This window comes from Balaenoptera physalus, assembly GCF_965194825.1.
Source record: "Balaenoptera physalus genome assembly, chromosome: 6".
Taxonomy (NCBI): Eukaryota; Metazoa; Chordata; class Mammalia; order Artiodactyla; family Balaenopteridae; genus Balaenoptera; species Balaenoptera physalus.
In genome coordinates this window covers 132409235-132434268 of record NC_138885.1, presented here as the reverse complement: position 1 = coordinate 132434268, position 25034 = coordinate 132409235, and the positions used below count along the sequence as shown (strand labels likewise).

The 25034-nt window shown below is 54.6% G+C and overlaps 1 protein-coding gene and 1 long non-coding RNA gene across 2 annotated transcripts in view; one reads left to right on the top strand and one right to left on the bottom strand.

Moving 5' to 3' along the window:
* The window catches only part of LOC309663023, a 55927-nt gene extending 35131 nt beyond the window's left edge, over positions 1 to 20796 (top strand). Inside the window, exon 2 of the long non-coding RNA XR_014265078.1 lies at positions 20706 to 20796. This is a non-coding gene — a long non-coding RNA (uncharacterized lncRNA). The remainder of the gene's footprint in view (positions 1 to 20705) is intronic.
* MROH2A (maestro heat like repeat family member 2A) overlaps positions 104 to 25034 on the bottom strand; it is a 52732-nt gene continuing 27801 nt past the window's right edge. The window contains 23 exon segments of the mRNA XM_082466308.1: positions 104 to 3395; positions 3922 to 3987; positions 4248 to 4350; positions 4966 to 5097; positions 6562 to 6717; positions 7245 to 7427; positions 7524 to 7646; positions 7650 to 7670; positions 8872 to 8969; positions 8972 to 8985; positions 9420 to 9557; positions 9919 to 10112; positions 10184 to 10343; positions 12326 to 12480; positions 12893 to 13045; positions 13845 to 13963; positions 14525 to 14648; positions 15771 to 15875; positions 18549 to 18644; positions 19438 to 19546; positions 21416 to 21495; positions 22532 to 22654; positions 23810 to 23962. Coding sequence (XP_082322434.1) covers positions 3304 to 3395; positions 3922 to 3987; positions 4248 to 4350; positions 4966 to 5097; positions 6562 to 6717; positions 7245 to 7427; positions 7524 to 7646; positions 7650 to 7670; positions 8872 to 8969; positions 8972 to 8985; positions 9420 to 9557; positions 9919 to 10112; positions 10184 to 10343; positions 12326 to 12480; positions 12893 to 13045; positions 13845 to 13963; positions 14525 to 14648; positions 15771 to 15875; positions 18549 to 18644; positions 19438 to 19546; positions 21416 to 21495; positions 22532 to 22654; positions 23810 to 23962 — 2697 coding nt within the window. The 3' untranslated portion in view covers positions 104 to 3303.

Here is a 25034-nt window from a genome sequence, read left to right as displayed (position 1 = left end):
TAAACAGGCCTGTGATGGTCCCAAAACACACTTGTAGCCACTCAGCACCCATGACACCTCATGATTTTTATTGGAGCTGTTTATAATAGGATATCACAGTGACTTTTTTTTTTTTGGTTTTTTGATTGTTTTAATTTCTATGCCCTTTAATTTTGTCTATATTTTTGATACACATAACATTTAAATTTTTTAATTCTTGTTTTTGTTTTTTCAGTTGTAGAGACAGTTTCTCATCTAGGTCACCATAAGGTACAGAGGGCTTATTGGCTTGTACTGGAATGGGCCAAGGTAGACACCGGGAACGTAGGGAGCTCTGGCAATTCACTGGTTCTAGCATCTCTCGTGGAATTTCAATGATCTGCAAGTATAAATTCCCCCCTTATAACTTGGCCTTGGACAGTGACTTTTTTAAATAAAATATTTCAAATACTCAGAACACAGTGACAAAACCCACATACCAACATCCTGAGTAAATGGTTAATATATTGCTGTGTGTAATGGATTTTTTAAGTAAAAGTTTAGAGATGAGATTAAGTTGCACACCTTTCCTTCCCACCCTCCGTCCGTAGGTGACCATTCTCCCTGTATTGATGTACGCTTTCCACCCACACCTTGTTTCACTAGGACGTTACCTGCGTGTTTTACTCAGCTCTGGCTGCCGTAACAAAATACCAAAGACTGGGTACTTAAACAACAGAAGTTTGTTTCTGGAGGCTGGAAGACAGATCAGGGAGCCAGCATGGTCGGGCTCTGGGGGGACCCACTTCCCGGCCCGCAGACAGCCACCTTCTTGCGGTGTCATGTGGAGAGAAGAGGAGCTCTGGTGTCTCTTAGGAGGGCACTGATCCTGTCATGGGGGCCCCACCCTCATGACCTCATCCAAACCCAACTACCTCCCAAAGGCCCCATCTCAGCTACCATCACACTGGGGGTTAGGGCTTCCACTTGTGAATCTGGGGGGATACGTTCAGCCCAGAGCCCTGTGAACTGGGAGGGCCTGCACCGCCTGGAGCTGAGAGCCAGGCCAAGAGCCTTACACCTTGCAGGAGGCTTATTTTCCCTCAGTACAGGCTGGCAGGGGACTGGTGGCTCAGGCTCAGACCAGATGGGTGTGGCCCTGCTATTCTAGACCTTTCCCACATGCCTGCAGCTTCCTAAGAGCACAACCCCCGTTTCTCCTTCATCAGGAAAACTATCATCCTTGCCCAAAACTTCTTGTGCCTGGCCTCCCTCCCCCGCCCTCCATACCTAGCAGTCGTGCGAAGTCTCACTGGCCAGGCCTAGCTGCCAGAGGCTGGAAAACTGAGTTTGTGATGCTCTATCGTCTAGTGGAGGAAGGTGTGGCCGAAGGGCCTAGAGGAAGTTGGCTAGATCCTCTTAGCCAATTTATAGGATCTGCCAATAAAGGACCCCATTAACTATACAGAATGGTATGTGTTTTTAACTTTCACATAAATAACTCGGGGTTGTATGCACTATGCAACTTTGTCTCACCAAGAGGTGTTTGCATTTGACAGGAGATGATTGATGAACATGGGTCTCATTGTAGAGTTCCTTAGGTAGCTGGTGTGTTCCACTGTCCCACTGGGTGTTTGCTGCTAAGAATACTCTTCAGCCACCATCCTTGTGCACATGTGCAGATCTACCTGCAGCTCCACCCAGAGGTGACTTGGTCATGTCTTCAACTTCCATAATTATTGCCAAAGTCCTCCCCCAAATGCCTAACCCCATTTGCACTCCATCCAGCAATAATAAAAGGTCCCATTTCCCCACACTGCTGCCACTAGCCAGCGCCACTGTTGTGGGTGTGAAATGCACAGCACTGCAGTTTGCATGCCTTCCTGGGGGGACTGGCTTTTCAAGCACTCTCTAATGACACTGCTTTTTAATTTGCTGTATTACTGATTTGGGCATATTCTGTATGCCAATCCAATTATATGAATCAATCTAGTTTTACATAAATTGCAAGTAACTTCTTCCATCTGTAACTTATTTAACTTTATGATATTTTATCATACAGAAGATATTTTAACATAGAAAAGTTGATGTTTTATTTTTACTGGTTTCTATTACTTCTGAAGGAAAACCTAGGGTAGGTTTAAGACAATACTATATTGTCTTAAATTTTTGCTTTCTGAGTTTGGGTCTATAAACCATCTGGAAATGTTTTGCAGGGGCATTCAGGGAATTGATCAGAGACCTGATTTTACAATTGTATGGCGTCCCCCAGGACCTGTACCGAAGGGCACATCCCTTTCAACTGTGTCAGTGGGACTCAAGTCTTCCGGCAGCAACGATCTTCATCACTTGGCAGGAAATAACTTCACTGTCTATTCCACGGGAGCCGCCAAACAGTGTGAGAGCACGCTTCCGGGAAGCCTCTGGTGCAGGCTGATTTCGGGACTGCTCAGCAGCACTCCTGCCCATGGCGCCCAGGGTGGTGACAGTCTTGGGCAGTTGCAGTGAGAATGGTTTGGAAATCCCACCTTCACCTGCTCTGGGGACAACCAGAGACTGTTCTGCGGATGGTCTGAGTGTCGGAAGAGTTTCCCTGCTCTCCCCCCCATCTCCCCCTGCTTGTTTCTTGGGCTTGGAGATAATTCCTCCTTTTTGACCCTCTGCTGGGCTCTGCTCCAGGCCTTGCTGGGTCCCTCCCCATCCTGGTCCAGCAGGCCCTGACGTGGAAAGGGTGAGGGTAGATGGTGTGGTGTCACTTCCTCTCTGAAGCCCCCCGGATTACCTCCTGGCTGTGAACACTCCCTGTGCGCTGCACCGGCACCAGCACTGCCCCCACTGGCGGCCACCCTCCCTCACGCTGATGTGTATCATGGTCACTGGTAGATGCCTCCTGTCCCTTTAAGAGCGGGGCCCCTGGAAGCAGAGTCCGGACAGCAGCTGGGCTCCTCTGGTTACCCCAGCACAGTGCCTGGCAATGGACACGCCATCCGCATGGGTGGAAGTGAAATGCAGTGAAGACACAAAGGGGCCTCCAGATCCTCTGGGCTGAGAGGAGCTGCCGGACGTACACACACTCTGGGGAAGCGGGAATGAAGTTCCCCTTTGCTCCACTGTCTTGGCTCTGGGGCAACATCACCTTACAGTCAGGAATCTGCTCTCCAAATGGCAAGGGAGGTTTATTTCAATGGGAGGAAGGAAAGGGACACATTATTTAAGAACAATGCTTTTCTTACAAACTAAATTAAAAGTGGTTTGCATCGCTGTGGTGGGGTTGGCACACTGGGGAGAGGCAGGTACATTCTGTATCCAGACCACCTAGGAGATTCCTTAGGGTGAAGCCAAAAGTCAGTGATGACTACAGGTATCCAAGATTTTGAGAGTCTCCAGGGATGCCCTCCGGACCCCAGGATCCGAGTCCAGCTGTAGCTCCTGGAGGGCTGAGAGTGAGCTTAATCAGGAGAGGATGGGGACCCTCGAGGCCAGGCCCGCGCCCGCCGCCTGCCCTGCGCAGTGTGTGCTGATGAAAGCCCTGCCCGGGGAGCTGACTGCGGGGCGAGGGGCTCACAGGGGCTGTGGACTTCACCCCCCTGTATGTGAATTCAGAAGGTGGCAGGTGCAGCCATGTCTCCACGCACATCTCCCATCTCTGGGGGCTTCTGTTACTTCAACAGGGACAGAAAGACCACCCACAGGACCCAGCTGCTGTGTGGATCAGCCAAAGGAATCAGGGCGAGTTATTTCATCCATGTGTGTGGCAGGGAGGGGGCAGAAAGCACAGGGAGCCATCAGAGCTGTCTTGCTGGAAAGCCCACCACCCGTTCATCCACCTCTCTGTGCCCTGGTTACACCCCTACCCCCAATACAACCAGGGTCAGCTGCCTCCCCCCTCAGGCGGTTTCCCTAAGCTCCCAAATGAGCTTAGTGGACTCATTTTTGACTCATACTTGAGTCTCCATTACTTACAGTTCCGTAATGTAGGAAAGTCCAGCTTTTTCAGGTAATGTGCAGACATCTGCTTCATAACGATTCCTAAAATGATAGCCAGGAAATGTTCATCACATGAATATTAGGTCAGTGAGAGATTTGGTTTCACTTTATGAGGGTCCCTGTTGAGGGTTTAGTTGAGGATGCTTAGTTGAGAACAGGGCATGTAGGAAGCTCCTTGGGACACACAGACAGGGACTTCCACCTGAACCCAGGTCCCAGCACCTGTCTCCCTGCTTCAGGTCTGGGTCTGACCTGATGGCCTTCAAGTCCCCTCCTGCATCAGGAAACACTTGCCTGCTCACCTGCCAGGTTACATGCAGCGATTCTGATCCTTGACAAGTTACTTTTAACATAGGTCATTGTTTCTAGCAAGAAGCTGTAGAGAACGGCAGGCTTTTTCTGAGTCTGCAAAAAACAAGTGGCACCCTGAGCCGTGGAGGATGAGATCCTGGAGACCAGCTGCTCACAAAGAGCAGTCCCATCTGTCTGAGGCTGAAGGGTCTGCCCAGAGAGGGCAAGTGCACATATCAAAGTCACACAGCAGATTAGTAGCTGAGCAACTTAAGGACCTTCAGTCTTCAGTTATTCTTCTCTGGCCCAGAGAGATTACATTTGCCCACAACCTGCACTGTCCAGTATGGTAGCCACTGACCACACATGGTCCTTGAGCACCTGAAATGTGGCTAGTCTGAATTAAGTGTAAAGTGCCTCCTGGATATTGAAGACACTACCCCAAAAAGGTAAACTATGACATTTATAATTTTATATTGATTGCATGTTGAAATGATGATGATTTGGATCTATTGCGTTAAATAAAATCTACTATTAAATTTAGTTTCACCTCTTTTCACATTTTTCAACAGAAATCTTAAAAATGGGTATGTGGTTTGCATTCTCTTTCTGCTGGACAGAGCTGGTCTCGACACCTCACGTCCAGAAGGTGAACGCAAGGTCACAGGATGAAGCCCCAAGCCCCCGGGGGCCACCTCCCATGGGGCCAGCCCCCCTCAGCTTCCTCACCAAGACAGAGCACAGGGTTATCTGGAACCTGGTCATGTCCTTGGGGGCAATGGCATCACTTTGGTCCGAGGAGCTCTCCAGGGCCTTCCAGCCCCAGAAGTGCACACAATGAAACATGGTAGCCGCACAGGCCTAGAGGGACACAGGACAGGACAGCAGGGGAGGTGTCAGGCAGACCCAGGGGGCTCACACAAGGGGTGGGGCTGCCAGGACTGGCGTTCCGTCAGGAAACTCGAGGGCGGCCCCCAAAATCCTCAGGAAGCCAAAGAAGGGCAGGCTGGTGGGCCCTGGGAGGATGCCTGGGACCCAAGCCCACCAGCCCATGTCACGCCTGTGTGCATAGTTACTAAAACCCCTTGGGAGCAGGTGCAGCCACACTCGCCCCCTCAGCCATTAGCCAGCACCTTGGTGCCCTCAGTAGCCCCGCCGGGGACCCGCCCCTCCAGGAGACTGGGGGTCAGGGGCCTGGCTGTGATTGCCAGGATGGGAGTGAGCTTTCTCAGCCCCCCAGATCCCCTCCACCGGTTATTCCTGTACCTGTGCCCTGCAGCAACCAAGCTCCCCGGTCTCCAGCCTCCGGTGGGGTCAGGCCACGGGAAGATGCTGATTGGAGGTCCGGGAGGGAGGCTGGGGTATCTATTCCCCCGGGAGTAGGAGGGCAGCAGCACCCACTGGGGCCCCCAGCCGTGTTGGTCTCGCCTCTCTGTGGCTCCTTCATTAAACCCTCTCGGTCACCTTTCTGGGTGTGCTGTCACTTCCTACCTCGATCCCCACCCCTACGTGGAAGCCTCAGCTCTCAGCAGCAAGACTGAGGGGACTAACCTCGTGGCCCCAGAACTGGGGTTAAGACAGTGGTTGAACACGCTCTGCTGAGGACGCCTCGTTTGGGGCCAGCTGTATCCCCATGGCTCCTGAGGGGTGGCAGGACCACCCCTAATCTCAGCCACCTCCCCACCATCCCCTCCCCAGTCCACAGACGGAGACAGGGAGCAGGCAAGACAGAGGTCAGGGTCATGGGTGGCACGGGGGGCGAGGGGCTCCGTACACGTGTGTCCCCAGGCAGCCAGTATTAGCCTGAGAGGCGGCAGCTGAACAAGGGGGTGGGGGCCTCCCCCCACCCCAAAGCAACAGAGCAGCCGGGCCTCGGGGAAGGGGGAGAAAAGTGATCGGAAAGCCAGGCACCCTCCAGCCCTCCTGGCAACCTCGGCACAAGCCCACCCCACTGGGAGCCAGAGAGGACAGATTTAAGGGGAGTGTTAAACTTGACCGAGTCATAATTCCCAAAAGGGACAGCAACTTATGGAATCTGGTAGAAGAAAGGGCGGCTGGTGAGGCCCCTGGAGAAGAAGGAAACTCCACCATGCTTCCCCCGACCCCAGCGCCCAGATTCCTCAGTAAGCCGGTTTGTGGGTCATCTTGACTGGTGCCTTTCCCAGCCTGGCACGAGGAACCAGCAGATCATGGCCTTTGGGGTCTCGGGAAGACTGAGCGAGGAAGGTGACACCCCAGCTGGCCGGGCTGGCAGCCCCAAAGCGTGTGCTCCTTTTGGGGACAGCAGGCCCTGGACTTTATACACAAAGCCCAGGTGTGTCTCACCTGGGCTGCATCGGAGCAGGGGTCCTGGCAGTGCAGCATGAGGGGGACCCAGGCTTTCTTCACTTCCTCTTTGAAGAAATGCTTCTTGGAAATCCTGACCACCTTTGCCAGCTTCCCGAAGAGGACGAAGGCTTTTAAACGCAGTAGCTCGCTCTCCTGCAGCGGAGGTGGACAAACAATTTCTGAAACTTGGGAAGCAGGAAGCCCAACAAAACCACAGCCATTAAGAGGTGGACCCTCTTAAATGCCTCGGCCCCTGCGAAGCCTTCTGGGTCATTCCATCGGGATGGAGTGTCTCTTGCAGGGCTCTCGGGACTGCGCGCTATTCTGGTGTTTGTGACCTTCTCTTCCCTAGATGAGGGCTGCGCGGGATCTGACTGCCCACCGCCGCCTAGCGGAGTCCGCATCTCGCACGCCACAGCTGTCCAAAGAGCACTTGTGGCTGCGAGGAATTAAAATCGGGGAGAAGGGTCCCAGGGGCCCTAGAACAAGATCTTTTATTTTTTATCGGACGCCATGATCAGCCAATCGAAACAGCAGCAACAAGTCAGACCTTGTAGCCCTTTTTGTTCCAGGGTGCGTCTCTTCTTCAGGGGATTGGAAGTGGCCACCTGTCCACTGAGCAGCCATCTGAGGGGCCCCCACGAGGGCCAGGGCTGAGCAAGGCTCCAGTGCGGACTCACGTGGTCAAAGAAGGCTCTGTACCGCTCGGAGATGGCACTGAAGTCGGACCCCACGTCCCCTTCCCGCAGCTCAGCCAGGACCTTGGCCAGGGCCTCCAGGCCCTCGGCGGTCACGCTGGGGCTCACGGGCCCCCTCAGGGAGCACAGGCACTTCTCCAGTAAAAGCTTCCGGTACTGCCTCACCTGGGGGGCACGGGAGCCATGAGCCCGAGCCTGGTTCCCCGGGACACACCGGCATCGGCCCCTCAGACCTTCTTGGGGACACCGGGCCCTGCAGACCTTCTTGGGGGCGCCGAGGGCCACGTTGCCGAGGGCGCGCAGGGAAAGCACCCGCAGGGCCTCGTCCTCCCGGTCCACGCCCTTCTCCCGCATCAGCGCCGCCGGCTCCAGCAGCTTCTCCTGCTACAGGGTCGGGACACCCATGAACTGGAAAGCAGAACTTTTTACAATTACCCCTGAGAGAGGCCCACTTCTCAGCCACAGAGCAGGACGTGTGATGACATTCAGGGCGCGGAATTGTCTCTCTGCGAGTAGGAGAGGATTCTGAGCCCCAGCTCCCAGGACCAGCTCTGGGCTCCTCCGCCCGCCAGCTGTGGGACCCTGGCAAGTGCCTCAACCCCTCTGAGCCTCAGTTTCCCCACCTGTAAAAAGGGGGCGACGCCAGTACCTGCCTCGTAGGGTCGCTGTGAGGATCTGATGAGGAAATACATGGGAAGTCCTAGGTGAGCGCGACCTCTATTAATACACTCATCCGTCACTTATTGCTTCAGTTAACATGATGGGAATGGCCACCGAGCACAAGAGCCACGCCCACTGTGTTTGAGCAGAAAAGCACAAGCAGCGTGCATTCCACTCACCTGGGACTCAGAGAGTCACTACTGGCCCAGCACCCAGAATGCCGGGGACTCAGGCCTACAGGGAGCCCTCTGGCAGGCGTGTGTGCATGCGTGTCTTGGGTGTGCACGCACACATATGAGTGTGTTTTATTAAAACTTAACACCAAATTGGTGACTCCAAAATTGAAACTTGATTCTCTGGCCCTTTACAGAACATGTCTGCCACCCCCTGCAGTAGGCCAATGGTTGGTTCTTACGACATACTGGGCATCAGGCAGCCAAGAAAATGTCTCCTAAAAGGTTTCGGGCCAGTTCCCTCAGGACCCCGTAAGTGCCCCAGCTGTATGGAAGGGTAGCTGGGCCCCAGTGGCTCTGACTCCCTTCCCGGCCTTCCTGCCTGGCAAAGCCTGGTTCACCGCTCAGAGCCCTCCTGCAAGGCCTTCCCCAGGGAAGACCTCCTCTGGCCCCTGGGTGTGGCTGGCACTCACTACGTCACACATCCCTTGGCTGCCATGCTTCAGGGCACAGGCCGGGTCTCAGCCCCTCTTTCCCCACAGTGCCTGCCCCGAATTATCCATGTGATGAACGAATGAGGGAGTGAATGAGTGAACGAACACACAAATGAGGGATGTTCGCCTGACCACTCCCCTCCCCCGACCCCTGACTCAGAGCCTGTGCGCCTGCCCTGAGATGAGCCCCCAGGACAGCCCGGGGGTCACCCAGCACCCCACCCCACCCTACCCCGGCCCGCCCCGCCCGCCCAGCCCTCCGCGCCGGCACCGTGGCCTCACTTCCACGCAGACCGCCATGCTGCTGAGGCGATAGCTCAGGGCCTCCGAGGCCGTGCCCCTGAGCACCAGCTCCGGCAGCCTCTGCCGGTAGCCTCGGCATTCTGCCCGCACAGCCTGCAGGGACAGCACCGCAGTGGGGACTTCTCAGCTCCTGCCGGGCACAGCTGCTCTGCAGCAGGGCGCCCAGGGGGCAGAGCTCCTAGGCCAGGGGGTCACTGAAGTACTGACTCTCCATCTGCTTTTCATAAAAGGGCACCAGAATGAGGGCCACTCAGGAGAGCTCAGACCCCGAGAAGGAACTCCCAGTCCTGCCATCCTGGCCCAGCTCAGGAGCCCCGTGTGGCCTTGGGCATCCCCACCCACCTCGGACCTCACTTTCTTGCCTTGGAGCAGGAAGGGCTGGAAGAAAAGATTCCCTCTGCCCTGCACCCTCCTGCCACCCAGGGCCTGGGATGCAGGTCAACATGGCAATCCCCTGGAGCGAGGCATTCAGCCACGACCCAGACCTTCCATCAAGGACGTGGAGCCCCGGGGAGCCGGGCGCCCACCTGGCCAGCAGGCTCGCTCCCTGCAGGAATGTGGAGCTGCTCTCCAGGAGTGTCCACACGCCCTGCTCTTCCAGGGTGCGAAGCAGCGGCTCGCTGTTGAGTTTCCGGAACAAAAGCTGCATGGATTTGATCGTGATCCTGGAAGAAGGCAGGGCCCCATCAGGACGCGGCTACCCCGCCACGAGCACCCACAGACCCTCAGACAGGTAAGCTCCGCGCCCAGGTCTGTGAAGGCGCACCCAGCATAGGCAGGGCCTCGGTCAAGGGGCCAAGAGCAATCTTGTGAGACGGTGGTCTGCAAACTCTGAAAACCACACCATGCTGGACTCATGGGAAGGAAGATCGTAAGATCAGCTTCCAGAAAGTTCTCCCCACCAGGAGGGGGAGATGAGGGCCTCTGGGTGGCGGTGACGCTTGGAGTCCAGTGACTTCTAAGAGGCTGCGTCCAGCCCAGGCCCTCTGCCTTACACCCCATGCATGCCCCCACCCTCGAGAGCACCTTTGCAGGTTGATCTCCTCAGGGAGGGTCCCCGTGTGCACGAGCCTCCACGTCTTCAGGACGGGTGACACGGCCTCCGGCCCCTGGCTGCTGCTGAGCTGCAGCAGGAGGGTGTAGACAAGGTCCGGGAAGAGGTCCAGGAGCTTGTCATCCTGGTCCATCTTCTCAGTAAGAAGGTGGATGGTGCACAGGGTCTGCAGATAAAAGGGTGGGAGGCAGGAAGACTCCTACTGAGGCCCCAAGGAGGGCCCGCCCCGTGACTCACCATCAGAGGGTCCACTGCGGCCAGGCGCCAGATGTCAGCCTTGGAGGTGGCGTCGGCCCTGGGCGTGAACCTCGACTGCAGCCGACCCATCAGCGCATGTAGCATCGTCCGGGCCAAGGGCAAGTTCTCAGCCACAGTCAGCCACACCTCCGTCAGGGGGCTAGTCAGAGGCAGGGGACAAGGCCTGTGGGTTTGGGGCCATGTGCCCTGGCAGGTCAGAGCCCCTGTGGACTCCCAGGCGGCCCCCTGAGCAGGGGCTGGACTCTGAAGACTGGATCTCAAGGAGGTGGAGTGAACCGCCAAAGACTGCACAACCGGAAGCCCGGTCCCGACTCCACGCTCAGAGACACGCCTCTGCCCACGGTACCCCTGGGGAAGCCACAGCCCCTCTCTGGAGCCCCAGCTCTGCTGCTAGGTGACCCCGGGAGTCCGCACCGGGCCTGCTGTGTGATGACTTTGTGGACATGTCTGGTCATAGCCTCCCAGTGCCCGGGTGTGTCAGGCGGGCACCAGGCAGCTTGCTGATGTGCATCACTTATTCCTCCCAACACATTTGTGTGGAAGGTGCCTTCATCTCCATTTCCATAGAAGAGGAAATGAGGCCCGCGGAGGTCAGGTAACATGCCAGGCTACAACTTGAAGCGGGCTTCCTGATCCCCAAGTCCAAGCCCACGGCCCTGCTGAGAAGGGAAGGGCTCCCGGAACAGTGATGTAATGAGCCTCTGTGCACAGGTACAGGCAGGTGGGGTCTGGTGGGCTCTGAAGGGCTAAAACCATGAGTCCAGCAGGATCAACCTGCCTATTTGAATCCACAAAACCAAATACACAAGTGCGGAGGTGAGTTTTGTCGGGGGCGGGGGGGAAGGGGAGATGTGGCAGGGGCCTGGTGGCAGGAATTGAATGGAAGGGTGGGTACAACACGCTCATTCACAACAACTTCTCGGAAAGAAGACATAGGAGTGTAAGAAAACAAGAAAGCGGGGACCTCAGTCCTATAACTCAAGAAACAGCCACGTGAGCTTGAAGGAGGACCTGGGCTCCAGAAAGGAACACAGCCCGGCCAACACCTTGACTCGGGCTTGAGACCCTGAGCAAAGGTCCCAGCTCAGCTGAGCCCAGGCTCCTGACCACACAAACCAGGAGATGATAAATGGCTGTTGTTCCAAGCTCCCAAGTTGGTGGTAATTTGTTACACAGTGATAGCTAACCAATACAGTGAAAGCCAGTCAGCCAGAGGCCCCACTCAGCACTGCTCTGAGAGGGGCTAACTCTCCTTCAATCAAGTCACCTGCATTGCACTGCCATCCTACCTGGACCCGGGGCAGGGCTGACGTTATGAGAAGCAGCTCCATGGCAGAGCCAGGCCTGCATTTCACACAGGGCAGCCCAGGAGATTCTGGATCTGACACCTGTGCTTGAAACTTTTTTCTCTGCTCACAGCATCTTCTGTGGCATCTGCCACGTCTCTCTCCACCAAGTCTCAAGGCTGCCCTTTGCTCCTTGGTCTCTGCTGCTCTGGGGATGCCTGCCCACCCCTTTCTGGGCCCTCCCCAGGGAATTCCAGTTCCATCCTAGTACACTCACTCCCCAGACTGGTGAGATCCTACCAGCTGCCTGTGCGGTGCTGTGACAGAGACACAGGGACTGGGCACTGTTCATCAAAATGATGCAAGAAGGAGGGTTTGCACCGCTTTACTGTGAGGCCACCTGAGGGGCCTGAGGCTCTGTCATTTCATCCCTTGGGCACCTGGACTAGTCACTTCCCTCTCAGGGCCCCATTTGGAAAGGACGAAGGACAGAGCGGAGCTTCTCCAGTGGCCTGCTCGGGCCTTGGGGCCCATGTCCTGTGGTCTATCCGGCCCAGAGCTCTGTCCTCCTCAGGGAGGAAAGGGCTGCAGAGGGGAGAGCCCGGAGCTGGTGACCAGGACATGTAAGACGCCATGGGATCCGAACTCCAGCTTGATAGGATGGAGCTGTAATGCTGAGGCTCCGGGTCCGAGGTTCCCAGAGGCTGCACCTCCCATGGAGACGCAAGGAGAGGGTTTGACCCACCCCAGGGTCGGACAGGCCCCGGTCTTCTGGGACACGTCGGTGGTGGCGAGTCGGGTACAGTCTGGGTGACCCCACACCCAGGGCACCCACCTCTCCATGGGCAGGGGCTGCCGCAGGAGTGACGTGAGGACGGTCTCCTGGTGGTAGTGCGCCAGCAGAAGGATGCCCTCGATGAGGAGGCGCCGCACCTCCGGGTGATCCACTACCGGCAGGTGCACCAGGATGGCGCCCAGGATCTCCGCCACCTGGGGAGGGGTGGGGCATCACCGGGCAGCCCGGCCCTCATGGACCTCCTGCCCTCACCCCACTGCACACCCCTCCTCTTGCCCAAGCGGACGCTGGGTAGGTTAGACCTTCAGCACCCCTTCCAATGCATCCTCTGGTCCCTTCCAGGATTTTATCCGATTTTCAGGTGGGGCTGTGCTCCAGGAGAGCGAGCCTCGGGCCACCAGCCCATCGTCCACTTACTGACCGAGTCATCTTCAACATATTCTTTCTTGTTCTAGAACCCTACTTCCTCCTCCTCTTTACAACCATGGACTTAGGGGGTGGGGCTGGAGAATCCTCAGCAAGCGAGGCTGGGCCCCTGCCCGGCCCTCTAGGTTGGGTGCACCAGGCAGCCCCAGGCCCCAGGTGACGCAGCCACAGCTCTGTCACCTTGTCCTCCAGCTCCTTGACCCGCATCTGGAGGAAGGTGCCTATCCAGGTGATGGAGGCCTTGTCGTGCTGGAGGTTCATGGCCCCGACGTTCTCACAGAGCTTCTGGACGAGCGAGACCACCTCATCGCAGCTAAACTGCAAGCACGCCACCTAAAACCAGAGCAGGCTGTTCCCGGGGTCCGACAACCAAGTCCAAGGACTCCCCTGCCCACCTGTCTCCGCTCTTCCGCTCAGTGTCACAGCCCCGGCCCAGCCCGCATCCTCTCTCAAACCACTGCCCCAGCCTCCTCCCCCCCACCCACCCCCCAGCCTCTTGCCGTCTCAGTCACAGGCCTGCTTGGATGTCACTCAACGTCAAAGCCACAGGGATGCACGCCAACTCCTCCGTTTCCTCATCCCCTGCCCCCACCCCCCTGAACTCCACGCAGGAAGCTTCTCCCCAGACCCTCCCTGTGCTGACTCTACAGCCCTGCAGCCTTCCCTCGGGGTGTGCCCTGCGCCTCACTGCCGACGCACAAGCCTCCCACTCACAGAGCCTCCGCTGGCCCCTGAGGCAGAAGAAACCTCATCGCTCTGCAACCCCGAGAGTTCGGATGGCTCTGGACACTTTCAGTCACCAGTGTGCCATCCGCCTGCCCGTGTGCTGACACCTGTGGGCAGGGTCTCGTGTTCAATTCGTTCTGGGGCCCCCTCGGTGTAGCATATGCTAGGGACAATGAGAACACAGCTGGGGTCCATTAAGCACCTACCGCATGCCAGGCACCACAGTAGGGACCTTACACATCACAGGCCATTTAAATACACATGGCATGAGTTGGACCAAAGGCCATGGAAGCCATGACCCCCGGAAGAGGATGGGGGCTGCGCAGCCAGGTTGAGCAAGGTCCCACCCCACAGAGATGGCCCAGGCACCCAGAGACCATGGCCCACACAACCTTCCCCTCGTCACCTTGGCGATTCTGGAGGACGCACCGAAAATCTTCTCCATGTCCGAGCCCTGCAGGTCCCCCTTACATTTCTCAAGCTCCAACTCCTTGGAAGCACCCCAGGAGGAGTAGGTCTGGCTTGCTGGTGGGAATACAATTTCAGACACGATCGGTCAGGACAAAGGGTCCGCATCGTGGCGGCCTCCTGCCCCAGCCCTCGGGGTGCCCTGGTTCCACAGGCCTGGACTACCCTCCAGCATCTGGACATCCTATCCCATTGCCTTGCCCCTCGAACCACCTCTTGCACAGCTCAGATGGATGCTCTGCCAGCTTCCAGCTGCCACCCCAGAGGTCAACTCTCCCCGTCTGAAGGTCTCCCCACTGCATTCCCCTCTGGGCTCATCTCTGGCCAGTTCTGCCGCATCCTTGGTATCTGTGAGCTGACCCTGTCCCACTGGGGCCCCTCAGTGCCCAGCACATGCTCTCAGTGAGTTGAGGTGACCCAATGAGCCTCTCCTTCCAGAAGCTTCCATGGCTTCCCAGTGAGCTGTGAACCCCCTCCGCCATTCCTGCTGGTCACCCTTGTTTGTCTACACAGAGAGATCACACTCCCCTCCAGGACAGCCCCATAGCCGACACCCCTGGTGTCAGCGCCCCCTCCCGGCCTGCAGAGGCTGGTCCTGATGACTCGCCCTCTCCATACCATGAAGATCCAGGAGGCTGGAAAGGACATCCACGGAGGCCAGGCGGGTTCTTCTGTGCGAGTCACAGGTGCATGGGGCGATGAGTCCGACCAGGGTGCCAAACTGCCCCAGCTGCAGAGGGATCTGAAGGACGGGAGACCTCAAGGCTCACACCCTCTGTCCAGCCGAGCACACCGAGGGCAGTGCGACCAGTGGCCAGAGAGGGTGAACCCTGCTCTGAAAGCACCCCTGTCTGGGAAGCCCGAGCTTCCATCCCCAGGCCCCACAGCTGGGCCCCGGGAGGCCGAGCAGCCAAGATCTGAGGAGTCTGCCCAGGACGCACCCTGTCAGGCCGGGCCCAGGTGCTATTGTTCCTACACAACCCGCCTCGTTCCCATCAATGAGCCCTGGCTTCAAATCTGGACTTCCCCGCTCGCTAGCTGTGTGACGTGGGTAGGTTCTTAGCCTCGGGTCCTCTTGTTCCTTATCTGTAAATCAGAGATGATGATGGTGCCCGTTCTTGCAGGGAATGCCCTGAGAATTGCACAGAGAATCCAGATGATGCACTCGGCACAGGGCCTGGCCTCAAATGTTACTTAGCACGAGTCTTGGCCCCAGCTTCGCTTTACTGGGCCTGGGTCCCACCTGAATGGTGCTCCAGGACTGGAGTCCTGCCCACCTGGTTCTCACTCTTCACCAGCCCCGAGATGCGAGTCCTGTCCCCACACCCCAGCCCCAGGACACCATCGTCCTCCTGCCAACACCATCCCTGATGACCAGAGAGTCAAAGAGTATGAGGCCAACAAATGTAGGAAGAGAGGTCTCATGGAGCTGGGTCACGTGCTCGATCAACAAAAGACCTTGTTGCTTTTCTAGATTTCGTGACGTTAGTGGTATTTGTCAAGCTTTGTGAAATTTGTGATTTATTTTCTCATTCTAAGTAAACACTCACTTTCCTAAGCAGTATGGTATTCATAGTTGTGTACCCCTTTTCCTTACAGTCCTCACCCCGTGTGAACCTCAGGCCCCACAGAACCCGGAGCCACACCAAACCCGGCCCACCCTCTTCCTCACCGTCCCCGAGCCCCAGGGCCAGCATCTCCCAGGGTCCCCTTCGCCATTCCCAAGTGAGGCAGCCTCTTCCCGAGGGACTCTCCGGGGGGCAGAACTTGATTTCAAAAGTGTTTCCTCTCCTGGCATAGAGACAGGCATTTCCCTGTGGGTGTCAGGGCGGCAGGCTGGGGGGTCGGGGGCTCCTGGACTCACGCAGACACCGACGCTTTGGACGTAGATCTGCATGAGATGGAGGTGGAGGTTGATCGCCTTCTCCCGCTCCCATTCTTTCTCCGACAAGATCCACTTTTCCAGGAGCTGTGGGGAGAGCCCGGAACACAGAAGGGGACGTTCAAATCCTGAGGCCAGCCCTTTCCTGGCCACCACTGCTCTCCTTGTCTTTCCCACTCAGAGTGTGACTTTCAAAGCTCTGGGAGCTCCAGATACTTCTGATTTCTTCCCAGCCCACCCCCACCCCCCCGCCCCACCAGGGAGATGAGGCTGTGAGCAAAGAGAGAGCGGCCCCGCATCCTCACCAAGAAGCTGCTTGGCTGATGTGTTTGCCTTTGTTCCAGATGTTTCCCTGGAGGTAAAAAGGCCAGGAGCACAGCCCACCCTGCACCCCAGGGCCTACATGTTCATGCACCTAATAACACAGCTTAACGAAACACGAAGCAAAAACTGATAGAACCGAAAGAAGAAATAAACAAATCCACAATGACAGAGATTTCAGTATCTCTTTCTTGGTAACTGATGATCAAGAAGACAAAATCAGGGGCTTCCCTTGTGGTGCCGAGGCAGGGGACACGGGTTTGAGTCCTGGTCCGGGAAGATCCCACATGCCGCGGGTCAACTAAGCCCGTGCCCCACAACTACTGAGCCCGCATGCTGCAACTACTGAAGCCCGCGCGCCTAGAGCCCATGCTCCACACAAGGGAAACCACCGCAATGAGAAGCCCACGCACCGCAACAAAGAGTAGCCCCCGCTCGCCACAACTAGAGAAAGCCCGCGTGCAGCAATGAAGACACAAAGCAGCCAAAAATAATAAATTAATTAATTAAATAAATAAATTTATCTTAAAAAAATAGAAGACAAAATCAGAAAGGATATAGAAAACTTGGACAACACTGCCAGCCAACTTGGCCTAACTGATATTTAGGAACACACCACCCAATGCAGCAGAATACTTTCCAAGTACACACAGAACATTCACCAAGATAGGCCGTACCCGGGCAACAAAATAAGTCTCAGTCGATTTAAAAGAATTTGAATTATACAAAGTATGTCCTCAGACTACAATGGAGTTAAATCAGGAATTAAAACCAGAAAGATCTCTGGAAAACTCTCCAATATTTAGAAATTTCTAGATAATCCATGAGCCAAAGGAGAAGTGAAAGAAATTGAAATGCATTTTGAACTAAAATAAAATTAGAACACAACATATCAACATTTGTGGGGTATAGCAGCAAAGAACAAAGTCGGTGGACTTATACTCTCTGCTCTTGATTCCAAGACTTATTATATAATATTGTAGTAATCAAGACAGGATGACATTGGTGTAAAGACAGACAAAAACATCAGTAGCGCAGAATAGGTGTCCAGAAATAGACCCACACATATATGGTCAATTGATTTTTGACAAAGATGCAAAGGTAATGCAATGGAGAAAAGACAGTCTTTCCAACAAATGGTGCTGAAACAACTGGTTATCCATATGCAAAAAAAAAAAAAATTAAAATTAAATAAACTTTGATCCATATTTAAAAACCACTCAAAATATATCACAGACTTAATTGTAAAACCTGAAACTACCAAGTTCTAGGAGAAAACTAGGAGAAAATCTTTGTGATCTTGGGTTAGGCAAAGATTTCTTAGACATGACACCAAAAGCATGATCCATAAAAGAAAAAAATGATAAATTAGACTTCATCAAAATTAGAAACTTCTGCTCTTCAAAAGACACTGTGAAATTAATGAAAAGGCAAGTCACAGACCAGGAGAAAATATTTGCAAATCATATATCTGACAAAGGACTTGTTTCCAGAATATATACAACCTCTGAAAAATCAATAATAAGAAAGCAAACTATCTAATTTTTTTTAAAAAACCCTCCCAGCACCCTTCAAAAATACCAAGATTATGAAAGACAAAGACTGAGAAATTGTTCCAGATTGACGAAGAAAGACTAAAGACACATGACGATGAAATGTGATTCATAATCCAGAGTAGATCCTGGGTCTGGGAGGAAATAACTATAAAGGACGTAATTGGGACAGTTAGTGAAATATGCATATAGAATGTAGATTAGAATATAGCATGGTATCATTGTTAAATTTCCTGATTTTGAACATTGTGTTGTTATATGAGAACATTCTTGTTGTTGATGTCTACAGCTAACTCCATGATTCAAAATGCTGTGTGTGTGTGTGTGTGTGTGTGTGTGTGTAATGAGAAAAAAAAAAGAGAGGGAAAAAGAAAATGTCACAAAATATTAAGAATCATGGATCTGGGGACTTCCCCAGTGGTCCAGTGGCTAAGACTCCAAGGTCCCAATGCAGGGGGCCCGGGTCCGATCCCTGTTCAGGGAACTAGATCCCACATGTCACAACTAAGAGTTCACATGATGCAACTAAAAAAAAACAGCCCGCATGCCACAACTAAAGATCCCACATGCCGCAAGGGAGATCCCACACGCGGCAATGAAGATCCCGCATGCCACAACTAAGACCCAACGCAGCCAAACAGATAGATAAATAAACAAATAAATATTAAAAAAATATTTAAGAATCGTGGATCTGGGTGAAAGGTATACAGGAGTTCTTTGCAGTATTCTCACAACTTTTCAGCCAATTTGAAGTTTTTATCTAAACAAAATTACCAAATCAATTTTTAACGCATACCCCTGTTTGCCACTGAGAGTCTGGCCCTCAGGCCAGTGTTCTGGGAGGGGTGGCCCTCCCTGGCTCCTGGCCCTCTGCCAGGCAACTCACGTGCACCATCTCCTGCAGCCCCTTGGGGTCCAGCTGCCTCTGCAGGAGGCCCTCCATCAGCTGCTCCAGGGCACGCAGGGCGTTCACATACAGGGTTTGTGGCCGAGAGACGGGAGAACTGGGCAGCAATGGGGGCTCACACAGCCACCCACCAGGACTCTGTGCCGGTCCACACCAGGGTGAAGTAGTGTGAGGTGGTCTGATAACCGCCCTTTGATTTCTGCTCAGACTGAGTTCTTTATACGTAGCTTCTCATGCGGCGTATAAGACAACCTCAAGAGGAGCCCATTTTGCAAAGGAGGAAACCGAATTCCTAGAGCCCAGTTCTCCTGACCCCTCATCCAGGGCCAGGACCTTGAGACACAGATGGCTCCCTGTCCACAAAGATTTGTCCTGCTTTTCCACAGCCTTACTGGGAAGCAGCCATGCAGTCAGGGACTACATTTCCCAGGACCCCTTGCATCTAGGTGGAGCCACGTGACTGAGTTCTGGCCAATGGCAGGCAGGCAACAGAGCTCATAAATCCTTCAGACCCTCTCTCTCAAGCTGGCTATCACTACCCACAGGGACCTTTGGAGCCATGCACTGGACACGGTGAGGCCTCTGTCAGCCAAGGTCCCTGAAGAACTGCACGAAGCAGCCCCCTCTCCACCGCTGCTGCCAACTGGACTTCACTTGAGTGACACACTTTCATCTTGTAAAACCATGAAGATGTCGGAGTTTATCTGTTACAGCAGTTAGCATCACCTTACACTTACTGATAGAGCCTGCTGCACTTTGCTACCTCTGACCACTGACAGGTTCAGGATGGGAGGCTCTCGGCACTGCTCATGTTAATGTAAGCTTCTAAGTCCTGACCCAGAAGATGAGGTGGCCCAGAGGGACCTACCTTAATGGACTCATTGTTCTCTCCTGGGGGCTGGAGAGAAATGACAGAATGTATACTAATATCCACCAGCTCACTGTTTTCCTCTGTGGAGTAGAAAGGCTTCAGTTTGCTAGGGAAAGAAGTGACAAGAGGAGTGGTCAGTGGAGAGGTGAGACCCTGCCACCCGCTGCCCAGTCTGGGGTGTGGAGGCATGTCACAGAATGAGGGAGAGGCCAGCTTCTCTGGTTGGGGGTTCAGGCAACCATCTCTCCCCACGGGTCCCGGCTCCACCCACCGGTGGCCAGGGACTGTCCATGATCGAGCGGGAGACGCAGGGGTCCAAGGCCACCCCTCTCCTTGTTGCCTGCTGTGAGCCTCCCCCTCTCCTATTCAGAACCGTTCCACCGGTCCTCACTGAACCACAACCAGAGGCTCTGCCTGCCAGGCTGGTCCCGGCCCAGGAGTTTTCAACTGTAATACCTGGGCCAGCAGCAGCAGCACCTTGGAGCTTATTAGAAGCGCAAATGCTGTGGCTCCACCTCAGAACTACTGAATCAAAAACTCAGGAGTGGAGCCCAGCCACGTGTGTCTTCACAAACCTTTGGGGGTGGTAGCTAGCTGCTTGATGCACACTAGCCCATTCTCTCTTTCTGTCCCCGTCATAGATAGATCTCAAGCCTACGTGCACATTAGACTCATAGGAGGGCTTTTTAAGGGGCCCAGGGGCCATGCCTGGCTCCAGGAATCCTTATTTAAAGGTCTGCGGTGGGGCAGGGTGTCGGAATTGTTACAGGTTCCCCATCGGCTCTATTGTGCCTCCTATATTTCACCCTGCTGGGACCTCCAGCTCCTTCCCAAATCCAGTAATTTTTTTTAAGCCCAGGTCAAAAGTCAAAAGTCAACTCCCACGCTAAGCCCCTTGACAGCCCATCAGCTGAATCACATCTCGTTAGTAGCCCCCTTTTTGGTCTTAGATTTTTTCCTTTGTGGTTCACCTACAAATACTCAGCTCTGACCTATAATTTCTTGTGTATGCGTTTCTTATCTCCAAGTCCCTAAACGGATGTATGTGAATTTTATTTAAAATCTGCCTAGGGCTTCCCTGGTGGCACAGTGGTTAAGAATCCGCCTGCCAATGCAGGGGACAGGGGTGCAAGCCCTGGTCTGGGAAGATCCCACATGCCGCGAAGCAACTAAGCCTGTGCACCACAACTACTGAGCCTGCACTCTAGAGCCCACGAGCCACAACTACTGAGCCCGCACACCTAGAGCCCATGCTCTGCAACAAGAGAAGCCCCCGCTCACCGCAACTAGAGAAAGCCCACACGCAGCAACAAAGACCCAATGCAGCCAAAAATAAATAAATAAATAAAATAAAATCTGTGCACCCTTTTAAAGCAACACATAGTTCTGCTATGCACCGAATATGAATATGAATATGAATCTGCTCCAATAGAAGAATTCCTAGCAACGACCCAGCCACTTCAAATACTCATTTTACAAATGCCTAACTTCTTCCCACTCTCCCTGCCCCACCAGTAGATGGACAATTCCAGGAAGGCAACCATCAGGCATTCTATTACTCTGTATTAACTGTATCAATACCGTATCAATAAACAGACTTCTTGACTGAGCCCAACCCGACTTGAAGGATGCCATCTCCTGGCTGTACTAGTCTGTGTCACTGTGTGATTTCTAGCTCAAAACATCCCCTGATGGACCAAAGAACAACCCACCCACCTGCCATTCACCTCCCAATCCAAGGAGAAGGGCCCAACTTGAAATATTGCTGAGAATTATAAAAAGAAGAGCAGGTGGAAGCAGACCCCCATCTCCTAGGAAGACCCACTGCCCCAGGAGCTGCCACCCAAGACTCCAGCTACAAAGGCAAGGGAGGGCAAAGGAGGTGCAACCTCCCCAAAAAAGCACTGAGGGGTTGTCTCAGACTTCACCTCCACCCCAGAGAGGCGCTTGGGGCCTGGTTAGGGGCCCAGCTCACCTCAAGTACGAGAGGGCATCCATGGCCATGGTCCGCACTGGAGAAACCAGGCTGTCAGTTGGTTCTGCCTTGATGATCGCCTTCCCAGACGGTAGGGCAGTGAGCCGTCAAGCCACCCAGAGTCCCGGGATGGGCAAGAGAGGGGCTTGGGCCAACAGTGACCACGATGGCAGCCGCACTCCCAGGGTTAGAGCCAGGAGGACCTGACATTGTATGACGGGCTCTAACACCCCATACCGCCTCCATTCTTGTTACCATCAGTTGGTCTTTGACATTTTAGGGGAGGCAGCAAAGTCTTGTGGAAGGAGTGGGGCGAAGATGGGCCGATGCTTCTCACTCAGGTCTGGCATTTACTGGCTGTGCGCCCTTGGGCAGATCACTTCCCCCGCCTGAGCCCTGATGTGTAAAATGAGGACTTGGGGGCCTGGTTCACAGGGCTGGGCCAGGCTGGCGTGAAATTACACGTGCGTGTAGCTCTCAGTCCTGAGCAGGAGCCTAATGAATGTTTGTTTCCTTCTCAGCACCTCCTGTTCTACCCACATCTCTCTTCCGTCCAGGCTGCTTCCAACACAGCTGGAGCGGTTTCCAGGGGCCAAGACATGCAAGGGAGTGGGGAGGCCTGGGGACGAGGGATACTGGTCGCCCCACAGCCTCCTCGGCCCCTGTCACCTCCTCTTGCCTTTGGACAGTTGACACTTTCTAGATCTTAACAAAGTTCTGTGCAAAAATAGCTTTGTCCTGCTTACAGCAGAGCCCTGTCCCCTGGTCCCGCCTATGGAGAAACCTCAGGGCTGAGCCCGTGGGCCTCTGTCTCCCAGCCCTGAACCAGCCACCTCGGGGGCAAATCAGGGCCCAAGAGGGGAAGGGTCTTCAGCTCTGGCTTCCGGAATGTTTCCTGGCCATGAAACCCTTTATCGGACATACGAATGTCATACCCAGAACTCCTTCAGTTGGATCAAAGCAGAACTGAGACAGGAGGGGCTTCAGAGACCCCTGCCTGCCGCCTTGTGCCTCCGATGCTCTCAGGACTCCTGACCAGGGGGAAGCCGGTCGGCAGAGTGAGACCCCCCAAACCGCCCAGGATGGAGGAAGCCCCCCCACCCCGACCCAGCTTACCATGATAATGCCAGTAAGGGTCGCCTTTGGGGCAAATTGGAAGTCTTCCAGGTCCTTGATGTTCTTGACGGCGTCGGTGACCTGCACCACACTCTTCATGAAGGCCATTTTGAGGCAGATGTCCTGTGCCCAGACCATGACAAGGGGCGGGAAGGAGCAGGCTGTGAGGGAGCCCCGAGACCCCAAGCCCCAGCCTGCGCTCCCGGACCCTGCGGACGCTCCTGCCCCACGCCAAAGAAGAGGTGGTGTCAGGAGCGCTCTGAGAGATGGCTAGCCCCATTCTGTCTTTCAGCCACCTGGCGGGGACGTGGGCCAAGTGCCGGACAGGGCATAGCCCTCCAGTGCCCCCCAGAAGGTGCTGCCTCCCCGAAGCCCTCCACGCTGTGCCCGAGGACAGCAAGGCCGGTCAGGGGAAACCTTCACTGACCAGGGGCTCTGAGCCCTGTACGTCACCAGAGAGGCAGAATAAGTTATGGACACCAAATCGTTTTTGCTTTTAAGGCAGGAATGAACCCTGAGGACAGTATGTTAAATGAAATTAGCCAGTCACAAAAGGATGAACACTGTGATTCCAGTTATACGAGATACCTGGGGTGTCAAATTTATAGAGACAGGAAGCAGAAGGGCGGGGGCGGGGGCTGGGGTGGCGGAACGGGGAGCTGGTGTTAGGGGGACAGAGTTTCAGTTTAGGAAGACGAAGAGTTCTGGAGATGGATGGTGGTGATAGTTGCACAACAGTTTGAATATGCCTAACACCAATGAACTGCATGCTTCAAAATGGTTATGATGGCAAATTTCACATGATGTATACTTTACCACAGTTTTCAAAACAATAATGATAAAGTCATTTCTCCTTTATTCTCTGTGTTTTCTCCTCCTTGCCTTTCCAAGAAAGTAGCCAGTCCCTTTGCATCTCTGAAGACAAGCCCATTCTTGTCCCTTATGAAAGGGCTTGGGTCAGGTGTCAGGGTGGAGGGCAGAGGTGAGGGAGGGAGTGCGAGGGGCTGGGAAGAGTGAGGGGCTTGTCCTGTGACTTCAGGGACCCACAAGCATCCCACCCAGCGCTCGGGGGAGGGCTGCTCCCCCCTCCCACTGCAGCAGAGAACAGCACAGATTGGGGCAATGGGCTTGCCAAATGCCGGGTGTCAGGTAGGACTCCTGGCTCTCTCCTGGGTGGGGCTGGCAGTGCCCAGATAACAATGCAGAGCGACTCTCCGCCAGCCTGGCTCAAAGAGGGCATCCCCTGGGCACTGTGGGTCCATGGCGTCCGGGGGTTACCTGGCAGCTGCTGGAGTGGTGGTGAATGATCTTAGCAGTGATGGGGCTGTCCACGTGGGTGAGGAGCATCTGCGGGTGGCAGTATGAGGCCACGCAGCTGTACATCACCATGAGGGCACCCTTCACTGTCTCCCGCCTCCAGGGATGGTCCTTCTATGAGGCCAACGAGAAGGGGAAGAACAAGTGTGTTTGGGGGGGGAGGGGGGAAGGGTCTGTTCCTTCAGTTTTTTTCCTGGGTGCCTGAAATGCTCACTCATTTATTCATTCATTCAACACATCTTTACTGAGCACCTACTATATGCTACGTCCTGGCTGTACAGTAATGAGCAAGTCAGACCAGGGCCATGACCGCCCATTAGCAGGGGATTTGTGTGGAACCCCTAAACAGAGGCTGCCGTGTCCTCCTTCACACCTTCACCTGACAAGCGTCTACTCTGGGCCAGGGGTTCCTGTGTTGCTGGGGATCCAGTGGGAACAGAGAGCCTCAGCCGTGCTCTCCTGGGAGGAGGTGCTAGAGGCCACCCAACCCACCGTGGAAGGAGGGGAAGGGTTGCCCATGCTCTCCAGGCCTTTAGTAGAAGAAATCCAGGGCTTCCCTGGTGGCACAGTGGTTGAGAATCTGCCTGCTAATGCAGGGGACACGGGTTCGAGCCCTGGTCTGGGAAGATCCCACATGCCACCTAGTTGCAGAGCAACTAGGCCCGTGAGCCACAACTACTGAGCCTGCGCATCTGAAGCCTGTGCTCCGCAACAAGAGAGGCCACGATAATGAGAGGCCCGCGCACCGCGATGAAGAGTGGCCCCCGCTTGCCGCAGCTAGAGAAAGCCCTCGCACAGAAACGAAGACCCAACACAGCCAATAAATAAATAAATAATAATTAAAGGTGCTAATAATTAAAAAAAAAAAAAAAAGAAAGCAGTTTCTTAAAAAAAAGAAAAAGAAATCCAGGCCTCAGGTCCCACTTTGTGGAGAAGCCGAAGAAGAAGCCTGGACACTCCCAATTCTCTCCTTCCAAACTACCAGACCCCCAGGGCAAGGGTCCGAGGTCAAGGCCAAAACCTTGGAGGTATCGGTGACTCCAGAAGGTTGCCCACTGGGGGCTCAGCCAGCCCAGGGCACTGTGCCCTGTGGCTGGGAGGGGCAGCCTCCAGAGGCTGGCCATTGGCTGCCTGGGTCCAACTCCCCGCTTCACTTTGGTGAAGGAGACACAGAGGGGAATTTCTT